At 33.6% G+C, this 20,187-nt stretch overlaps 1 protein-coding gene across 2 annotated transcripts in view; it reads left to right on the top strand.

Moving 5' to 3' along the window:
- The first annotated feature begins 1,058 nt into the window (after window positions 1-1,058).
- The window catches only part of LOC106668050 (fibroblast growth factor receptor 3-like), a 184,625-nt gene continuing 165,496 nt past the window's right edge, over window positions 1,059-20,187 (top strand). The window contains exon 1 of one of the 2 annotated variants that reach the window (XM_014396459.2): window positions 1,059-1,254. In XM_014396459.2, coding sequence (XP_014251945.1) covers window positions 1,197-1,254 — 58 coding nt within the window. In that variant the 5' untranslated portion in view covers window positions 1,059-1,196. The remainder of the gene's footprint in view (window positions 1,255-20,187) is intronic. The other variant, XM_014396458.2, reaches the window with a different exon arrangement.

Genomic DNA, 20,187 nt, shown 5'->3' with positions numbered 1-20,187 from the left:
GTATTCTAATCAAATGTGTGGTGATTAGTGACCGTCAGTCGATGATTATTCGGAAATCGTGAGATGCGGTCGGTGTGATGTAGGTTTCAGAAAAACATTTTCTTTGTCGTGCCAACGTTTCGATCTTTATTGAAATCATCTTCAGGGCTCAAATTGTTTGTTTTCTGCGTAAGTGTGCCATTCTTGCGTGTCGTGTTGAGAGTGCGTGAAGATGATCTCAATAAAGATCGGAACGTTGGCACGATAAAGAAAATGTTTTTCTGAAACCTACATCATACCAGACCGCATGTCACGATTTCCCAATAATCACTCTAATCAAATTTTGTTTCCCCTAGAAAAATTCATTACACGTAAAAAGGCTGTAGTGACAAGAGGGAAAGAGAGTAAGAATAGGGAGAGAGAGAGAGAGAGAGAGAGAGAGAGAGAGAGAGAGAGAGAGAGAGTGAGAGAGTGAGTATGAGGGAAAGATAATGATTAAGAGACATTGCTATATGTACTAAGCTCTATTCAATTTGTCTATATAATCTTAATGGCATATTTATTATCTATCTAAACATAAATTTGAACAGCAAACTGTGATGTTTACCCTTGATTCTTTCTTGGTTTTACTCATTTAACAAATTTACAGCAGGGAGACAAAAAAATTCAATAACAAACACAAAACTGAAGACTGTGAGGTCACGTCTTTGAAAGGAAACAGCGATGATAGGCAGACCATATATTCGGAAACGACGAAAATATATTTGGAAGAAAGTTTTATGACGAGTACTCCTTTTCTCGCGTTAACTATGCAGTTGAAAAAATGGCATGGCTAATAATATTTTTAGCCGAGTTGATTTTTCTGTCCATCAACAGTTATATATTGTTAAAACAACGAGAAAAAATGATACCCAACAAATCATTGTTTTGAAAGACTTTCGAGTAGTAATCAGCACGTGACGATTCTTTACAGCTGGTCATCGCATTGTTGGCAGGGGAAGCGGTTGATTTAATAATAGAAGCATAAAACAGGCGTATGCTTAAAGGGGCCACCTCTCCTTGGATGCCCCACTACTGCTGGGCCGTGGGCCCGCTGTCGCTCCTAACTCCTCAGTTCTCACGTGTTACCGTTCTCGGAAGAAACACTCGTGTGTATGCTGAGATGATCCGACCCGGCTTCGAAGGTCAGCTCGTGTTGATATGAAACTCGTGCAGTCATGCTGTTCATTTCACCATTAATTCTACTTTTCGTCCAGATCGTCGATAATGTGAACTGTGAGTTGATGCACCATCATCTTAAAATGAAATTTTGCAATGTTTTGATAGGAGGGAGCGTTCATTGTAAACAGATGTCACACGCATTGTACACCTAGCTGAGATTTTTCGGGGAAAAATCAGTATATATTTATTAAAACATTGACATTTTATGATTTACCAAATGTGTGTTGACAATAATTGCCCAGCCAACCATGATTCCTGCGTTAAAACAATTAATTCTTTGACAAGATATATTGTGTACTATTTCAGCCATCAATAAACCTGGCACTTTAATAATTGATAGCCTTTGATAATACAAAGCGGATAACACTAAATAAACATTCTCGTTAATTTTGTCGAGTTGGCAAGTGACATGGCGGCTAATAAGTTGCAAGCACACCTGTGAATAAACACAGTATGTTATTTTCTGTAATAACGCATTTAAAATCAATGATAATTAACAGAATGTTGCAATGTGTTGTTGAAGGCTTGTACACAGTAATCTGATGTACATTTCATTATTCAGACCTAAAACAAACAGAAAATATATCAGACATATCAAATAGCTTTTTTTTAGAATTGATCTGTGTTTATTTACAGTTCAATTATTTATATATCGTAATGTTTTTGATTCAGCAAATAAAGCATTAGACCTAGTTTGATATTTCATTCGGATTTTTATATTGGCATTGTTATGAACATCCAATGGTGGAAAAGCATCAAACTCGTTTTTCTAAACTGTGCTTTTTTTTCCAGTTTTGATCTCTGTTTATCTCACTTTGCATTTAGAAAAGTAAACAAAGCCTGTGATGACATGAAGACTTTTTTTAAGGCGTTGCGTGCAGTTAAATAAATTACGTATGTGTAACAATAGTTAGCATAAAATTTCTAGATTTTCACCTGAACGATTTGGAAAAGAACGTGATACTGCATGAGTATGGTTTTGCCAGGAAGTCATTACATTCCGATCACATTTCAATGTGATTTAAAGTGGGAAATAGAAAAAAAAAATCAAAATAGCTATGTGCTATTAGCAAGTATTTATTGTCCTAATAAATCGACACACTTAGCCTAAAATAAAAATTTAACGAAAAAGTTTTCTTAGTTTCTTGATTTCGAAATATACGCAAGCTTATAATTTTAAACAATAAATAACAACCAATTGAACAAATTTAAGAAGAAAATTTTATATCATAACAAATACGTTTTCAAAAGAGCCATTTTATAACATTACCTACTACACAAAATCAATAAAATTTCATTCGATTCTAATTCCAAGATAATAAAAAATGATTATTCGGAGATCGTGAGATGCGGTCTGCTGTGACATACATTTTGGGAAAAACATTTTCTTTATCGAGCCCAAGGCCATAGGCACGTTAAAGTAAATGTTTTTCTAAAAAGCTACATCACACCAGACCTCATTTAATGATCTTCAAATAATCATTGACTAACGGTCAAGGCTAATAAATTAATTAAAAATAGTCCATAGAGATAAATGCCTTACACAACTTGGTTCTTTCAAATTAGGTTTATCAGGGGTCAATTCGAATATTATAGCTAAATATAAAACAATAACAAAAACAAGGCTAATAATTTAATCGAAAATGTTCTAAAAAAATAAAGACCTTGCCCGACTTTTATAATTATAATTTTCGGGCTTTTATAATTAAAGCAAATCTGAGGTAAATGTGTGGTAATTAGTGACCGTTAGTCGATGATTATTCGGAAATCGTGAGGTGCTGTCTGGTGTGATGTAGATTTCAGAAAAATATTTTCTTTATCGTGCCAACGTTTCGATCTTTATTGAGATCATCTTCAGGGCCTGGGATTTAAGTTTAACAAATACATGTAGGATGTTGAAAAAAGTGTAAAAAATTTTTTTTTAAATTCAATCAACGCGTACGCAGAAGACACTTTGAGTGAGTAGAATTGATTGAATTTAAAAAAATATTTTTTTGCAATGCATAAATTCACTTTTTTTCACATCCTACATGTTTTTGTTAAATTGAAACAATGTTTGTAAATTCCAGGCCTTGAAGATGATCTCAATAAAGATTGAAACGTTGGCATGTTAAAGAAAATATATTTCTGAAAACATCACACCAGACCGGACGATTTCTAAATAATCATCCACTAACGGTCACTAAACACCACATGTTTTATTTATTAAAGAACAATTTCAAGAACTAGTAAATTAAGTACTATTCTATTCTATGAATTCAAATTCGGTCTCTCAGAATAACCAGTACATTTGAATGAACCAGTAGAAGGAAGGATGCAAAACATGAACAAACCACTAGTTTCCGTTTAACAAAATTTTAATGTTGGGATACCTATTTACGGTCAAATAACGTAGGAGTCAAAAACCAAATTTGGATAAAGACGACTTGAAAAATATTATGTAGTACAACCCAAGCAAAATGGATAGGAAGACGGTAGCAGGAGTTGGCTTTTAAGATTTCATTTCCCAGCATGTAGGCAAAATAGGAAAACTAATCTGGTCGTTACCAATCATCCTGGTCTCCCTCTGGAGTCGTAGCTTACTGGTCAGAGAAGGTCGTTCACCAACTGTGGTCCCTTCCATCTCAAGGCACATAATTATGGAAATGTATTTATGTTTCTAGTAAATTGTTTGAGCATAATGAATTAAACAAAGCCTGATAATTTCCGCATCAGCCCGTGAGAGAAAATGATTAAAATATCATCGTCATGTAAAAAAAATAAAATATCATGCGAAACCAGAGTGAATATATGCTTTATGTTTATTCTATGAGGGCAATAGTTTGCTTTGAGTACCAAAAACAAGAGTTTACTAAAAAATAGAAGATGTGTAAGACTGTTTAGTCAATGAAGAAAATCATCGCATCCTTGCGGAAACTGGCCAGACGTTTTGTAACAAAAATTACACCACCAGGATGCAGCGTTCTTCATTCGAAAAGGCCTCATTCTTTTTCATAACAATGGAAGACCTTAAAAATAAAATCAATCAAAACTTCAATGGATTTTCATTGTTTCATTCCAGGAATGTTTTGTTAGAGTTATTACAGTATAAGTTTTAAAACAAGTTGCCTCGAAATTGCCTTTCATAACTTTATTGATTGATACTTGATACATTTCATACGTCATAAACACCCTCGTCGGAATATTTTGCAGAAAAAATGGAATTATTTCAATTAAATACTTGACGCTAATAATTTATAAGATGATTGATTGGTTAGCTTCTAAAAACGGCTGTTATACATGGAAAAATTAAATGACATTACTCTTGTTAAAGGACAGTACTACTTTTATTCTCTTGTGTTTTGTAATGAAAGGTCTTCATCGTCTTATAACTCATATATCACACATCTGTGTATGTATATTTATGGTTTATTTATATTATATTTAGGCTCGTTTTAGATGAGCGTTTTCGAAGACATCACGACCTTCTTAAATTCCCCTCGTTGTGTTTTGCTAATATATGATTTATTAACTTCTTTTTACATTAATTCTCCAACCGTTTTGTTCGGAGACTTAGTGAGAAGAAAGAACTTCTTTTCTGTGTTTTAAAGTCAACCTGTGGCAAGTATCAGCTATGATAAANCGTTGGCACGATAAAGAAAATGTTTTTCTGAAACCTACATCACACCAGTCCGCATCTCACGATTTCTAAATAAACGTTAAATATATAGAAAACTCTCCCAAGCTGCATCTGTAACTGTCCTGTAAAGGGATGTTTTCTTTAAATATAGAAGCTTCTTATCAGAGGTTTCACTGTGATAATTAAATTTCTGAAATATACAATCAATAATATTACAAAAACTTACCTAAAATATGAGTGATTTTTGTGCATAATTACGCGATATTTACTTGCAACTATTAACTAGCATTTATACACAGTTTAGGCCGTTATTTAGTCATTTGTTTTAAACGCTTGATGATATCTCTTTTGTTCACGAATCGCCCTGATTAAGATCTTCCCGGCCACGATTCCGATTCTCACAGAAAACGAACCGTTTCGACAATCCAGGTGGATTTTACACGGATTTTATGCACCAGTGCCCCTCGGGTTAGCCGGGTATGGAAACCACCACGCCAACGATCGCCTTATCGGGATACGGATATATTTTATTGCCCGTGTTTAGGACCTGTGAATAAGATTTATTATCTTTATCGCTCCTCTCCGTTTGCCTTCGCTTGATTTACCCACTGTTGGCGGGAAAAAATTGGCCCAAAACAAGTCCAAATTATAGCCGCAAACGTTCTTCTGTACAAAAATCCGAATATGTTATTTTCACAACAAATTGGAAGGGTCCATTATGCAAATTGCGAGATGCTCTCGGGCACAACTCTTTTAAGGCACATTTTATTTATTAACCGTAATGAAAAATTTTTGGATTTTTTTTTAAAAAAAACTGTTGTAAAATTAATTATTAAAATATAAGTGTAGGATTCGCAAAAACAGAATTAATTATTATACAAGAAGGTTTTAAGTACGTCCTAAAAAAAAGTAGATTTTAAATTAAAATGTACATGAAAATTACTTAGAATCAGAATAAATTGTTTTTGTTTTTTATTATTTATACCAAAAACGATACAATTAACGTTCATACCTATTAATAAGTTTTCTCCTTATTAACGCCGTATTAAACAAAATTTAAAAATCAGGAGATTTTAAGTTTTCATGATCTATACGATTACCTATCCATGATAAACAATATTAATATAAATCCAGATATGTATGTAGTAGACATATTTGACCGTACTAATTATTTTAATCAATGATTAATCGGAGATCGTGAGATGCAGCCCGGTGTGACGTAGGTTTTAGAAAAACATTTTCTTCATCGTGACAACGTTTTGATCTTTATTGAGATCATCTTCATGTCCTGGGATTTAAAAACATTGTTTATATTTGACAAATACATGTAGGAGTTGAGAAAAAAGTATAAATTGATACAATGCTAGAAAATTTTAGATGAAAACATGAGTACAATGCTAGAAAATTTTAATTTATAAAAATAAATTTATACAATGCTAGAAAATTTTAGATTACAAAGATGAGTTTATACAATGCTAGAAAATTTAAATTACAAAAATGAATTTATACAATGCTAGAAAATTTTAGATTAAAAAAATGAGTTTATACAATCCTAAAAAATTTTAGATTCCAAAAATGAATTTATACAATGCTAAAAAAAAATTAAATTAAAAAAATCATAATTTATACAATGCAAGCAAATTGTAGTTTAAAAAAATAAATTTATACAGTGCTAGAAAATTTTAGATTAAAAAATTAGTTTATACAACGCTAGAAAATTTTAATTTATAAAAATAAATTTGTACATTGGTAGAAAATTTTAGATTAAAAAATGAGTACAATGCTAGAAAATTTTAATTTATACAAATAAATTTATACAATGCTAGAAAATTTTAGATTAAAAAAATTGGTTTATACAATGCTAGAAAATTTTAGATTAAAAAAATGGCTTTATACATTGCTAGAAAGTTTTAAATTACAAAAATAAATTTATACAATGCTAGAAAATTTTAATTTATAAAAATAAATTTGTATTGCTAGAAAATTTTAGATTAAAAAATGAGTTTATGCAATGCTAGAAAATCTTAGATTACAAAAATGAATTTATACAATGCTAAAAAAATTATACATTATACAATGCAAGCAAATTGTAGATTAAAAAGATAAACTAATAAAAAATGATATAAATGGGTTAATATAATAATTACAGAAATACTTGCTTCGCTAACAGTTCCCCATGGCAACTTCAACATCCCTGAGAGTCGAATGCTGATTGCGCGATATTTTAAAATATGGCAAAAAGAGGCCAAATTCGAAAGAATGTAGGTTGAGATGCGGTGTTGGTGCTCGAGTGGATCGCAGACACGATACCTCCAAATGGTTAGAGCAGCGGTGTATCGAACCGAATTTTTTGAGTTCGAATCCTGCTCGTGACAAAAAGAATAATTAATTAAATCTACATATATATAAGTGAATGTTCGTATGTAAGTTAATGACATAAACGAAATGTGCTGAACCGATATCGATGAAACTTTGTACTCGTAACTAAGAGTCCAATGTTGGGACTGCGTCGGTCTTCAAGGGGATTTGCGATCGCCAGTAAAAAACTGAAATATGTCATTCCTTGGACATATTTAAGATTGTTTTGCCTTGATGATGAAAATAGGTCGACAACTTGGCAGAAACAACTGTATTTGCTTTCTTCTTCAAGGCTATACCTTGATCCACTGTGTTCGTGACAAATAATATTTCATAAGTAAATATCTAATATCATGAGTAAATACAATTATTGATGTCAAACATTCAATTGTATTAATTTATTTATATATTATATATGCTCCAATCAACAGGCAACGCTGGCTTATAAAGCTAGTTAATAATATACAAGAGAAATTTAAGATATCTTACTTCCGTTCATAATGTGCATAGTAAAACCATGCCATAGAGTGAAATCGAAATATAAAAGATCAGGTTTGAACGTCATATTTATTGTATTTACGGCTGTTCGCTTCTACTGTACAGACAACTTAAAATGAGATTATTTTTAACTAGTTACATACGTAGAAACATAGATCGGTAGATAGTTAGAGCGAGAGAGAGAAAGAGAGAGAGAGAGAGAGAGAGAGAGAGAGAGTGAGAGAGAGAGAGACAGAGAGACAGAGAGAGAGAGATAGATAGATAGAGAGAGAGAGAGAGAGAGAGAGAGAGAGAGAGTAGAGGGTGAGAGATATTGATAGAGAGAGAGAGAGTGTGTGTGTGAGTACGTTAGATCTGTAGTAATTTTTATGTTGTTTTTATTTTTATATGAGTCCTTTGTTAAAGATAGCTGACAGTTTGTCACAATGCCTTGAGCCATGATAACAATTTAATTGGTATATGTATAAAAATATTTTTTGAAAAAAAAAATGAGCAACGTAAACGTGGGAGACGAAGAGAGTATTAAATAGGAGTGTACGTAAGAGGAAGAGGCAAAAAAGATGTGAATGAGGGAGAGACATAAACAAAAAATGTATCTTTCATAATTTTTATTTCATTCTTTTATTAAAGATATCTGTCAGCTTGTCACAATGCAGGGGAGGCAGAAAAACATTTTAATTTAGTTTTAAAAATAGAAACGTAGGGAGGAAGAGAGTATAAATATGAAAGTATGAAAGATCAAATCAAATTCTTTTAGCAAGGGTTGCATACTTTCCAATAAGACTATAATTAATATAATAATAATACAGACTTTAATAAAGTATAATACAGATTCATATCTAAAGATACAAATCTAACGAAAATCAATACAATGTAAAATAAAACAGAAAAAATGATATTTTTTACATAAATAAATACATATTTTATTGTAACGTAATTTTGTAAAAAATCATTCAAACAAAACAGTATTCTAATCAAATGTGTGGTGATTAGTGACCATTAGTCGATGATTATTCGGAAATCGTGAGATGCGGTCTGTTGTGATGTAGGTTTCAGAAAAACATTTTCATCATCCGGGCTCAAATTGTTTTCTGCTTAAGTGTGCCATTCTTGCGTGTCGTGTTGAGAGTGCGTGAAGATGATGTTAATAAAGATCGAAACGTTGGCATGATAAGGAAAATGTTTTTCTGAAACCTACATCACACCAGACCGCATCTCACGATTTCCGAATAATCATCGACTAATGGTCACTAATCACCACACGTCCCTTATAATAGTAAAAAATTTGATGTAAGTATATCTGAGTTGAAAGTCTAAAATTATCTTTCACAAATAATGTGAAACTTACTAGCTGTCTTCTAGCTACATAAAACATTCCTATGTTGTTCTGCTCTCAGAATTGCTTTGTATTGCCATGTTTACTCTTGATAAGCTTCCATGCTAACTTCCATTTTGGACATACTGGAATGAATTTAACCTAGTTTACCTGATAGTTGTAAGTATTTTTAAAATAAAGATCACACGTACTGTTACGTTCGTACCCAAATTTGTATTCATTATTATTTAACTGGTTACGCCTCCTGAACTAAAGTTGGCAGTGTGTCAATCTCAAATTAATATGGCCTAGGATAGGCTGAGAATTAGGGTAGGTGAGTGAGCGGTACAGATGATGAGGGAGACGAGTGTGACGGTGCGTGGTGGCGGATATCCCTACAGCCTGGCCGGATCTTTAGAAAATAATCAATTCCTTCCTTCATCGAATAAGGCGGCAGTGTACCAACCCAACTTAGTTGATTAGGTGCTCCACATTTTCTTGGAAGCGGAGATTTTCAACATGGTCGGAATTCAGAAGCATAGATGAACATTAGTTCTCAGGAAAGTTTTGTTGTAATAAAAGTTTATTTAGATTTTAAGGTAAGGTTCATGTAATCTAAGAAGGTGTTGTATTTAGTGACCGTTAATTAATGATTTTTTAGATATTGAGACAATTGGTTTTATACGTGTCTTTTAAGATAAAATTATATTGGAGGTAATTTAAACTGCAGTATTAGAGTAGTAACATAAATAACATAATATTAAACAACCGCCGAGATTTTTCTACAATAGTTGACAAGTGTGATATTCCAAAGCAGGGATATGTTGTAAAAATATTTATTTGAATCTAAGAAAAATGGCAACGATGGAGTCGATTGATAGAAGGTTATTCGCATGGTTTATGACTACTTAGATAGATATACAGAAATACTTGATTTTAAAATTTTTGTGCAAATCAATGAAACATATTTATAGAATATATACAACACGGAATTAAACTCGACTGTTGTCAAAAATCGTAAATTCAAGTCACACATGTTTAGAAATTCAAAATTAAATGTAGAACTCTGTATATACATGCGTTAACTGTAGAACATAAAAAATATAAAGACATTCACTAGTTTTCGCGGTCGGCTTGACCAATTAATATATTTCAATTAATTAAGGTTATTATTTGAGATAAAAAAGTCAGTGTCATGAGCGGGATTCCGACCCACGATCTTCGGCTAGAAACGCCGCTGCTGTACCACTTGAGCAATCGTAACCTCGATCCACTCGGACACTAACTTCCCATCTCAACTCCACCTTTTGAATTTTCCCTCTTTTTTTCCATTTTTCAAATGCCGCGTAATCTATTTGATTCTCGGCGACAAATGAATTATCTTCTATTATCTTTCTTACGTTGTTTACGTTGAATTACTAATATATTAATAAGAATAATAATTCGTGTGGCAATTTGTAAATATCTAATTAAATAAAAAGTGATGTAAACAAAATTTTTAATTGCGGTTTTTAGTTGAGATAAAATGTCAGTGTCATGAGCGGGATTCGGAACCACGATCTTCGGCTACAAACGCCGCTGCTCTACCACTTGAGCTATCGTGACCTCAATCAACTCGGACACTAACTTCCCTTCTCAACCCCACCTTTTGAATTATCCCTCCTTTTTCACGATAGCTAAAGTATAAATAAACAATAATAAAACACAATATTTACGTACTCAAAAAGACGCATTTATTACTAAAGAAACAAACATAACTTAATTTAAAAAATAATAAATACACATTTAAAAAGAATATAAATAAATATACAGAAAAGTAATGAATATTTTCATTCAGATCTTTAGTTATTTTATATGATTTTGCTATTGAACGAAGGAAAGGTGTATATGAAATTAAAAATTGAATTCCTGGAATAAAGGGAATCTCTACTTCCAAGCGTGGCGAGTATTGTATGAGAGCCCAGGGTTATGAACAATTCAACAGCTCAACGATTTGGACTCTCGAGAAAGTGAATGACCCGAGGTGTAATAAACGAATCTTTCCCAAAATCGCACAATCAGGTAGGAAGTGAAGAACTGTTTCAATTGATTGCGAATTGCAAAGTGAAGAGATACCATCTCTCCTTCTAATCCATATAGCAGAGACGGAAAACCTCACTACGAAATTTTGGAAACCAAAGCAACTCAGACAGACAGACGAAATTTTGTTCTTTTACTACTACTTAAACTATATGAATTAGATATGTTTTTAAGCAATGAGAAACCAACTGAGCATTGAGCACGGCGTAAGCATGTTGTTCTATACTGCTCTTTTATTGCAAGACACAAAGCTATAAAGAAGTCTGGCCATTCATCACGGTTATCGTTGGGTGGTTAGGGAGAAATGGTATAGATTTAGCCATCATGCACACCAGGACTCTTGGAGCCTATGATATGAGCTGTTATTTTTACTAGTCTAGAATCTGAGAAAAAGTTGTATGATGTGTAGGTTTGCAGAAGATATGTAAAGTGTGTATGTAAAATAGATCTGGAGATGGTTTTAAGTAAATTATATAATTTGGAATTGGAGTTGGTGATGGAAATAATTACCGGAGAAAATATCTTACTACTTTTTCTATTGAATCAAACTGTTGCTAGCCCCGTACCTCTCAACCGAAACGTACGATTGAACGGCAAATATTCGATATTTCATTTTTATTGGGATGAACTTTTAAGTATTTAAAAAGAACGACGTCTTTGTTGATTGCGAATTTTTTTAATGAGTTGGCATATTTAAGAATACAGTTAAAATAAAATGAGAGTAGAACGAAATATATAAGCCATAAAATCTTTTCTTTCTCTGAACTGAGCTCATAAAAGTTCCAAAAGCGATTTCTTTTTCAAAAATGATCATCTACAAGAATAGGTTTATTTTCGTAGATGAAACGAGTTTTAACAAACATTTAGCCCTTTCCCCACTAGGTTCAAAACCAGATCTGTCGGTCGTGTTTATTTTTCGGCCGTTAGAAGATACAATCTATTTTCACGAATAAGATTATAATGGCTTTACCAATTGCTACTTTTTTACTAACTCTTTTTCTTTAAAAGCATGCTATTTTGCATATTAACTTTGTTCTTAATAAATATATATTTGAGACAAGTTTTAAAAATAATAAGACTTGTTCGTATTAACTTAACTTTGGTCATAAGATGTCGCCAAGGTAAACACAAAATTCAAAAGGTGGGGCTGAGACGGGAAGTTAGTGTCCGAGTTGATTGAGGTCACGATAGCTCAAGTGGTAGAGCAGCGGTGTATCTAGCAGATGATCGTGGGTTCGCATCCCGCTCGTGACACTGACTTTTTTATCTCAACTAAAAACCTTAATTAATTGAAAGATATTAATTGGTGAAGCGGACCACGAAAACTACTGAATTTAATAAGTTAAATGGAGTATAGCTTCACTAAAGCTCTCCGTTGTCATTTCATTTGTAGCCGAGAATCAAATAGGTTTCACGCCATTTGAAAAATGGCAAAAAGGAGGGAAAATTCAAAAGGTGGGGTTGAGACGGGAAGTTAGTGTCCGAGTTGATTGAGGTCACGATAGCTCAAGTGGTAGACCAGCGGCGTATCTAGCCGAAGATCGTGGGTTCGAATCCCGCTCGTGACACTGACTTTTTTATCTTAACTAAAAACCTTAACTAATTGAAAGATATTAATTGGTCAAGTGGATCACTAAAACTAGTGAAAGTAAACACAAAATTTTACTTTCTATTTACTCAACAAATAAATAATAAATATTATTCTTAGGCAAAAAATTTGGCTGACTTTGGTTCGTGGAGACGAGTGGGGTTGGATACTTAAATTGGAAATGAGCGCCACGCTGTTTCATATGTGAAAAGGAAACAACGAACCGTAAAAAATAAAAAAAATAAAAATTTCATAAAATAAAATATTCATAACTTTCTGAGTATTTATTTATATTCTCTTTAAGTGTGTATTTATTATTTTTCAATTTAAGTTATCTTTGTTTTGTATGTTAGGTTGTTTAATAATAAATGCGTCTTTTTAGTATGTAAATATTGTGTTATATTATTGTTTATTTATATTCTTTTTATGTTCTAGAGTTTTTGCATATATATGCAGAATTTTACATTTATTATTGATTTTTCAATCATGTGTGACAATTTTCACGGATTTCCGACAACAGACGGATTTAATTCTATGCTGTGTATATTTCTATAAAATGATTCATTGATTTGCTCAAAATTTTAAAATCAAGTATTTCTGTCTATCTATATAAGCCATACGAAAAACCTTTTATAAATCTAGACTTTCACATCGTTGCCATTTTTCTTAGTTGCATGTACATAATTTTGTAATATATCCCCGCTTTGGAATATCATACTTCTCAACTATTTTAGAAAAATCTCGACGGTTGTTTACTACTATGTTATTAATGTTTCCACTCTAATACTAAAGTATAAATTATATATACTATATAATATATAATTTTACCTTAAAAGACATGTTAAAACCAATTGTCCGGAGGAAAGAACAGTTCTGGACACAATTTAAATAATCGTATTTTGGCCATTAATTAATCAATCAACGGAATCAACAAAAAATGTATTTCGTTTCCCAACATGACATTAAATATTCGAATTGGCAAAAGACATTTAGCCGTTTAAATACCAGAAGTTTTTCAGCTTGTAAACAGTTTGAAGGTGAATTTTTTCCTTGAACAAGGTTGGCCACGGATCGAAAACAATAAATAATCCAATGCACCAAGGACTCGATTGGTCGTTGGAAGAGTTCGATACCACGAAAAGCCCCGAAACCTTTTCCTGGTCTGATGCGAAGTCCCCACAATTCGCGTTTCTAAAACAGGCCCTTTTTCGGTCGACCAAAGCTGGGTTGAGAATTTTACGTACATTTTCTAACTGTTAACAGTAGAGTTCAGAGTTCGAAACATCCATCAGAAACAAAGTCGTGATGAAGTGCTTTCCGTAATTGTTTCTAACGCCTCTCTTCATGGCAAGTGTTGTAGTCTTGAACTTCTGTATACAGATGTTTTTATATATTTATTTTTTTAATTTACAATATATTACAACACCCTTCAATTACCTAGGAAGTAACATTGAGTAATAAATAAGTAAACAAGAGTGCAGAATTTACCCATTGGCTATGCTGTACTGAATTGGAGTTTCGTTCACTATCATTTAAGATCTTGCAGCCATCATCTTTTTAGTCAGCGAGGAGGCCTGGAGGGTTTTCGTCGAGGTAAAAATGTTTTTATCTGATGATTTATAGTAGTTGGTAGGTTTGTATGAAATTTGCGATAACGCGAATGGATTACATCTTGAACAAAACGAATATTTAGATTTGTATGAGTAGTTAAGTTGTACACCAAAAAAGGGAGTATCAGTGATTTTTCTGAGGATTATGGATTGGACTCTTTGGATGCGGAAGATGTTAGAATGTTTGGTTAAACCCCACAAATTCATTCCGTAAGTCCATATCAGCTTCACAGTGGTCTTACAAAGCAAAGTTTTGTTTATGAGCGATAAGTTAGAGCGTTTATCAAAAAGTCATGAAAGAAACTTGTAACGTTTCATAACTTATTGGCTTTTAAAACTTATGTCAGGATTTTTCACACCATGGCTGCGTAGCACTAGTGTGAAATTTTCTCGAAAGATTCTAGTTAAAATGAGTGGAGCAGAGTTACTTAAAGGATCGCTGTATCGTCTTTAAAGGTTTTTAGTTGAGATAAAAAAGTCAGTGTCACGAGCGGGATTCGAACCCACGATCTTCGGCAAGATACGCCGCTGCACTACCACTTAAGCTATCGTGACTTCGATCCACTCGGACACTAACTTCTCATCTCAACCCCACCTTTTGAATTTTCCCTCCTTTTTGCCATTTTTCAATTCAAATTGCCATTTCATTTGTCGCCGAGAATCAAATAGATTTCACGACATTTGAAAAATGGCAAAAATGAGGGGAAATTCAAAAGGTGGGGTTGAGATGGGAAGTTAGTGTCCGAGTGGGTCGAGGTCACGATTACTCAAGTGGTAGAGCAGCGGCGTATCTAGACGAAAGTCGTGTGTTCGAAACCCGCTCGAGACACTGACTTTTTTATCTCAACTAAAAACCTTAATTATTGTCGATGTTGATGGGAAAATTTTCACGAAAAACCCATTTACCTTTACTTTAACAATTCCTTTGCATTAACAAAATCATTATGTTATTGTTCAGAAACTGGGAAAACTACTAATTAATTTTACCAAGAACTAACAGTTATAACATATGTTAGCAAAAAAAAAAAAAATTAATTATAAGTTCATCTAATATAGTATATACAGCGAAATATTTAGTTTAAAATAAATAAGTAAATAAATTAGTAGAAATAATTAAATAAATACGTTAGTTTAACAAATTAGTAATAAATTGACAATTTAACAAGTTAAGAGTTCAATACATTAACAAATCAGTAAGTTAGTGGAAAAATATTTTTCTATGTTATTAAGTAACAGATAGTTAAATAAGTGAGAAGGTTGATGAATAAGAATTTTAGACAAATCATGGCAAAACAGCGAGAAGACTCAGGAGGATAAAATATGTTTTATTCTCCTGTGCTTCCAAGATCTTAGACAATCATATGCGCCGATTGAAACACATATGGAGTTTTCGCTGTAGACTTTTCGAGGTATAACTTTTTCCGTCCTTTATATTAACTCCTCCCTAACTTCATGGGTAATATGCCAGCGTAAAAAAAAAGCATTTCAACTAAAGCATGCAAGTCTGTGAGCATAAGGGCCAACATGCAGTGTAATCTATCTTGTGTAGGGAAGGCATTTAAGAAAATAGAAATAAGTGTTGCCCTAGGATAGACCCTTGAAGTACCCCAGCAACAGCTTTGAAAGAAGAAGACATTGTTATAGAGTTGTTAAGAAAAACCTGAAAGGATCTACCACATAGATAGGACATTATTATCTTAACAACATATGTTGGCAACTTATATTCTTGCAGCCTGTAGTCTGTCTGGCATAACGGAATTGTCACCAGGCTGTCAGGTTTAGTAGTTACTTTATTATTGACTAAGGGCCATTGTATCTATTTGGGATTTATTTATTTTATGGTTTATTTATTGTTTTCTAGTTTTTATATATTCCCATCATATATAATAATTAGAAAATCAAATCAAGGAACAAAAATAAAAGATAAAAATTATGCGAGGACAAACAACAAAGGAATGAATTTGAGAGCGTGCGATGAAAGAAAGTCACACTTAAAAAAAGACCAAAGACTACTGTTAAAAATGTCCTGGCCCACGGTAACTACAAGGAATTTGTAAGAGGTCTAATTTATACCAGTAAAGTGAAATTGTAGAGAGCAAGTGATGAATACAAAAGACTCGAAGGTTTGTAGAAAAGAAAAATTGTCGGTCAGTTTCAAAGGGAAATAACAGCTTTTATTCTATGCAAATTTGTTTCTTAATTTAGCATTTTCAGCGATACTGTTTTTAACTTTTTCAAGCACGATCGTTTCTTTCTTGAATAGGGAATTAAAGTCTGAAAGGTCTGAACAATGACGAAATAAATAGGTCCGGGACTTTGCCTACAAAGTCCAACTTGAAGAAAAGTTTCAGGATAGAATTGTTTTATCGGTTTCCCGTTCAAATGAAAGAGTGGAAGCGAGGGTAAGCCGCAGGTGTCGCCTTACTCATTCTGAACAAAGTGGAGTGTATGCAAGACACGCTTCCCGGATCAAAAACAAATAAGTATAAGTTTTCAAGAATGACTATTGGTTGGTAGCAGTTCTTCAGTGAAGATGGTATTTCCTAACAAAAGCAGGATGTAAAAGTATTTCCTTTCTTTAGTGTGCGAGCATAAAGACAATAACCCATTCTAACAACTGAATTACCAAACAGTTCATGTTTCAAATGTGTGCTATTTATGGTTTGACCTGAGATAAAGCGTGCTATGGATTTGTGGCCAATGAACTTCAATAGTTGTTCGAACTTTAAACATCCTAATCAATTTAGCTAGTTTTCAGCCTTTTTCAACAATTATATTTTATTCTTCTTAGTGTAATTTTCCACAGCCTACATGTATTTGTTCAATTTAATCAATGTTTGTAAATCCCAGGTCCTGAAGATGATCTCAATAAAGTTCGAAACATGAGGTGATTAGTGACCGTTAGTCCATAATTATTCAAAAATCGTGAGATGCGGTCTGCTGTGATGTAGGTTTCAGAAAAACATTTTCTTTGTCGTGTCAACGTTTCGACCTTCATGGAGATCATCTTCAGGGCCTGGGATTTACAATCATTGTTTAAATTTAACAAATACATGTAGGATATGTAAAAACCCAGACCGCATCTCACGATTTCTGAATAATTAAAGTTCAAAACGTTGGCATGATAAAGAAAATGTTTTTCTGAAACCTACATCACACCAGACCGCATCTCACGATTTCTGAATAATTAAAGTTCGAAACGTTGGCATGATAAAGAAAATGTTTTTCTGAAACCTACATCACAGTAGACCGCATCTCACGATTTCTGAATAATTAAAGTTCGAAACGTTGGCATGATAAAGAAAATGTTTTTCTGAATCCTACATAACACCAGACCGACTCTCACGATTTACGAATAATCATCGACTAACGGTCACAAATCATCACACAGAAATTATAATTATTTTTATGTCCCGAACCCAAAGTTATATAAAAAGGGCATAACCGAGCTAGTAACTCGTTGGGACACGGCCATAAATAACGATGCAAGCTATTACCCCGAATAAAATATTTCTTACCTAATTTTAATTGTGACAATAATTAAACCGTTTCAACCCTCACGAAATTTTCTGGTTACCTGGTATCAATCATCTTAAAAGCCTAAAATATCGTACAATCATGTAATTATAAACATAAACGGGCACTCTCGACACGACACGCAAGAATGGCACAATTACACAGAAGTCAAACACTTTGAGCCCTGAAGATGATCTCAATAAAGATCGAAACGTTCGCACGATAAAGAAAATGTTTTCTGAAACCTACATCACATCTGACCGCATCTCACGATTTGTAAATAAATATAAACATAAATTACAAATTTCTAGGCGGATATAGAGAGGTTGTTTAGTCCAGAAAACAAACCACGATAAAAATAAGAAATAATTAATATAAAAAATTAGAATTGTCGTTTGATATTATTTAGTCAACAAATTGGCTAAAATAAACTAGGAAAAATTCATATGTATTTTTGTCGCTTTCTTGCAACTTTCAATCCCATCCTCCCCAAAGAAAAAAAAATTTCCCCCTAGCTATATACTATTAGATAGTTTAATTGTTCGAATCACGCTGTCATAATAGAGCCAATAAAATCCACAGGGAAATTGCGTCCACCTTTACACAAAGTTTTGGTTAGCTGCATTTTATGGCGGTTGTATTTTATGTTCATCAGCAGTGTTTCTCGTTAGCCGGTATATATTTAGTATTTATGCTTCCGTCGCCCATCTGGCTTTTGGGGTCTCGCAAAAATACGACCAATCCGCACACGGCAACATTCCTTCACCATAATGCTCAGTTTCCAGATGAGATTTTGTTTTATGGCTCCTGCTCATTTCAGCTTAAGGTCGACGGGACGTTTCGATTCTTTTATTTAGTCTGTGATTTAGTCGAAACCGACGGAAACCTTTATGATGGGATAGGGTGATATAACCGGTAGTTTATAGCCCTAAAATGAATGGATTGATCAGTGTAAAAATATCTGTACTAAATGTTAACCAATAAAAACTATATCGTCATAGGTTTTTAATTTTTTACTTCATGATAAAATTTAAACTAGTTTAGATTAAATGTTATTTGTGATTCATGTAATCGGGGTCCAATTAACATGCTACCATTTAAATTTTTGAACTCAACATAAACGTAGCTTGAGGGTGTTTTTAAATGTGGTTAGAAGGAACTGGAGGATTTCTACTGAGCATTGCAGCTTTTACAGCGTATTGCATTCTTTCTCTTTCCATTTTTGTAAGTCGCAACGGCATGTGTGTCTGTTCTTCAATCGAAAATACTCATTTTTCAAAGGAGGTCGGGATCGAATTTTCGCTCCCGCCGGACCTGCCATTGATGAGTGCCATGTCAACTTTCATTGAGGCCATCGCTCTCCTTATTCGTCAGAAAAATCCAGAGGATGGTGGGAATCGAACCCACGACAGTGGTATCTACTCGCTAAGTGTCTGAAGCCCTAACCACACGGCTACCGCGGTCACCAGCTTTAGCAGTGCTTAAGTAAGAGAGAGCTTAAGAGTAAGCTTATGGTGAAACAACCCACACCAAGACTGGCAAAAACACTGCTGCAATTGGAGAGGGCCAAACTCAGAGGAGTGGCAGGATTACTAACCGGTCACTGGCATCTGAGAAAACATCTACACAACATAAGTATATACAACGATGATCCCATTTGCAGATTATGTAATGAAGAGGAAGAAACAGCCACTCATATCATCTTCGAATGCGAAGCAACAGCTCAATGGAGATTTAACCTAAAGTACGGAAAAAACTTAGGGAATCAAATTGCAGCAGTGACAGTCAATGACCTGATACTTCTAAGGAGAAGGATTGAGTCTATTGCCTTTAACTAAGGAACTGGGAAGGTAGAATAAGCCAGAAGGCTGCAGTGCCTGGGGAGCACAAACCCCGCTTCCTAGTTTTACCATACCATACCACCATCTTTAGGATTAACGCGCCTGCTTTTTAAGCGGGGATTAAAAGCTGCAGAAATAATAGTTTTTAATTGTTTTTGTTACCTATCCCTGCATGTAATAACATTTTTGGATTGGCGATTGAGTATGGTAAAATTACTGCAATAATCGACAGACTGTTGGTCAATTTTATATCAAGCCACAAACTTATTACTATTTAAATTCACTAATTTCGTGGTCCGCTTGACCTATTAAATCATTACAATTAATTAAGGTTTTTAGTTGAGATGAAAAAAAGTTAATGGCACGAGCGGGATTCGAACCCACGATCTTCGGCTAGATACGCCGCTGCTCTACCACTTGATCTATCGTGAACTCGATCCACTCGGAAATCAACTACCTATCTCAACCCCTCCTTATGAGTTTTCCCTCTTTTTTGCCATTTTTCAAATGTCGTGTAATCGCTTTGGATTCTCGACGACAATTGAAATGGCCACGGAGAGCTT

This window comes from Cimex lectularius, unplaced genomic scaffold (genome assembly GCF_000648675.2).
Source record: "Cimex lectularius strain Harlan isolate CLEC.00 unplaced genomic scaffold, Clec_2.1 scaffold347, whole genome shotgun sequence".
Taxonomy (NCBI): domain Eukaryota; kingdom Metazoa; phylum Arthropoda; class Insecta; order Hemiptera; family Cimicidae; genus Cimex; species Cimex lectularius.
Note: the sequence above shows the minus strand (reverse complement) of the source record. Positions and strands in the feature narration are given on the sequence as shown.